The sequence below is a fragment of the Mytilus edulis genome, chromosome 3, assembly GCF_963676685.1.
Source record: "Mytilus edulis chromosome 3, xbMytEdul2.2, whole genome shotgun sequence".
In the NCBI taxonomy this organism is placed as follows: domain Eukaryota; kingdom Metazoa; phylum Mollusca; class Bivalvia; order Mytilida; family Mytilidae; genus Mytilus; species Mytilus edulis.
In genome coordinates, this window is record NC_092346.1 from 5,639,889 (window position 1) to 5,642,292 (window position 2,404).

General features: G+C 32.3%; 1 protein-coding gene across 1 annotated transcript; it reads right to left on the reverse strand.

The window, feature by feature from the left end:
- Window positions 1-406: 406 nt before the first annotated feature.
- Window positions 407-2,080, reverse strand: LOC139514743 (uncharacterized). Its single transcript, XM_071304383.1, has one exon. The coding sequence runs from the start codon at window positions 2,078-2,080 to the stop codon at window positions 407-409; it is 1,674 nt and encodes a 557-aa protein (XP_071160484.1).
- Between the last annotated feature and the right edge of the window lie 324 nt (window positions 2,081-2,404).

Below are 2,404 nucleotides of genomic sequence, written 5' to 3' on the forward strand. Positions count from 1 at the left end.
TGAAGACGGGGATAGTGATGAAGATGTAACTACAGAAGCAGAAGGAACACGATGAGAAAATGTCGACAGAAAATTGTTTCCTGATAATTACCCACAGAATAACGGTATAGGATCCCAAGGGCGATTCTATAACCGAGATAAGATGGCGTGGAAGATCCGCGATGTTTAAAAATCGTCCACCAAAGGAAATCAAATTCAAAAAGTCTTTTGATACCGTTAAGCAAACTCTTATGATTTCTATAACAGTTTTTCACCAGTTATTATTGTTTTTATAATTCTCTACAGTTTATTATGGAACAGTGGAATATGAAACTATAATTTGGTTAAAAACAAAATAAAAAAAGACTAGTAGACACTTCATTATATTTCATTTAATGCTATATCATTCGAATCCTCAGTCTATATTTTATCTACAAGATAAATTGAATTTTGTTAAATATGTGCCAAGGTCATCACAAATAAAACCAGATGACTCATTATGTTTAAAACAAATACAACAAGGGGTCTTCGGTCCATCCTCTTCATTAATCAGTACTTTACTATTCTTTCCATCTTTTGATATAACTTTTATTCTATTTGATAAATAGTCTGCAACAAAAATGTTACCATATGAATCTGTACAAAGTCCTGCTGGATAAAACATATCCTGTTTATATTTCCAGATCTGTGTACCTGATTCATCAACACAGTATACAGCTTCAAAGTCACTATAGATAAATCTGTCATCATAGTAAACAAAGAAATCCAATATGGTTTTACTCTGAATTGGTATTGACTTCAGCGTATTTCCTTCCAAGTCTATAATACGGAATTCATTGTTATCCAAACCTACAGCAAAAGAATTATTTGAGAATGATAATCCCCAGCATATTTTGTCTAATTTGATTACTTTAGTAACGGTTTCCTTCTTCATATTGAAAATGTTTACGGCTCTCTCACTATCAATTATGGCAATAGTGTCCTGATTGATTTGTGTTACACTCCTTGCTTTACCAGGTATAGGTAATTTTTTCTGTAGTTTGCCATCAGAAGTGAGTAGGTTTACTGTACCGTTTTGTTCAACTATTATAAATCTTCCATCAATTACACAAATCATGTCATTGATATACCTCTGTATGTTGATCTTGATCTTTGTCTCAATATTCATTATCATGTTGTTTATGTTGGATTGTTCTTGTGATTCTACCTGTGCTTCTCTTCTCACACTTGTTTCTCTTTCCACTGATGTTTCGGTTTTATCCACAAAAAATTCTCCTAATGATTCCATTGAACCTAACTTACTTAGTATCTTCTCTATTTCATCATTTTGTTTCATTTTGATGTCAAATTCTTTGGCCCTGTCACCATCTTCAAGAAGTTCAACATATCGTTGACATTGATGTACTTGTTGTTCAATCTTATGTACCTCTAGAAATGAGTGGAGTTTGGAACTATGTGTTGTCACTGCATCTAGTTGGTCTTTCAATTCATTAAGTTTTTCTTTCTTTTCTTTGATTTCAGTTATCAAATTTGATGTCTTGGATTTTTGCTGATTCAAGATGGTGTCTATTCCATGGTAAAGTTTCGCCTCTAGATGGTCTAAATGTTTATTTATTTTCATCCGGAATTCTGCAATCCCGCCCTTTATGTTGTCGCATTGTTGTTCCCCTCTGCTGATGTTTTCTGATTTGTCGTTCACCATTTTATTCAAGATGTTCAAGGTGGAACAGATATCTTTATCTAAAGATTCCTTGGAGTTATCTATTTTTGTTACGTCCACCACACCAGCTAAACTTTTAATTCCAGTACATTTTGAATGACTAATGGAAATACATTTATCACAGCAAGGCATTAAATGACTGGGGCAGTACAAATTAAGCTGTTGGCTATGTTTGTCACATACGGTTTTGATAGCATGCTTAGAGGGTTTAAGAAGTTTAATATCAATAGTTTTGTGATTATGTGTCAACTTAGATCTTTTGTGATGACCAGAACATATTGAACATAATCCTTCATCACAGTTGTAACACCAGATATCAGCTTTAGTGTTTACTTTTCTTTCTTGACAAGGTCCACATGGTATAGTTTTACTGGATGCCATAACCTATATACATATAAAATATAACCTGAAAATCATGGTCCAGATTGAACAGTTTTAATTATCTATATCAACGCTGAAAAAATCATTTGTTATTCATTATTCATTGAATTTAAACATACCTGATCATACCTATCTTTGATCTGTTTTGATGCACACGTCTTTAAACGAGTATACTTTTGTTTGTTTGTGAAGTATGGTCAATTCCATTTAGTCTGACACATATTAGAGTTAATATTTGTTTATTTTTATTGAGGCTTATATATAAATATACAAACAATATATAATGTAATCTGTCAGTAACGCCTTTATTTGATTTTTTGATTG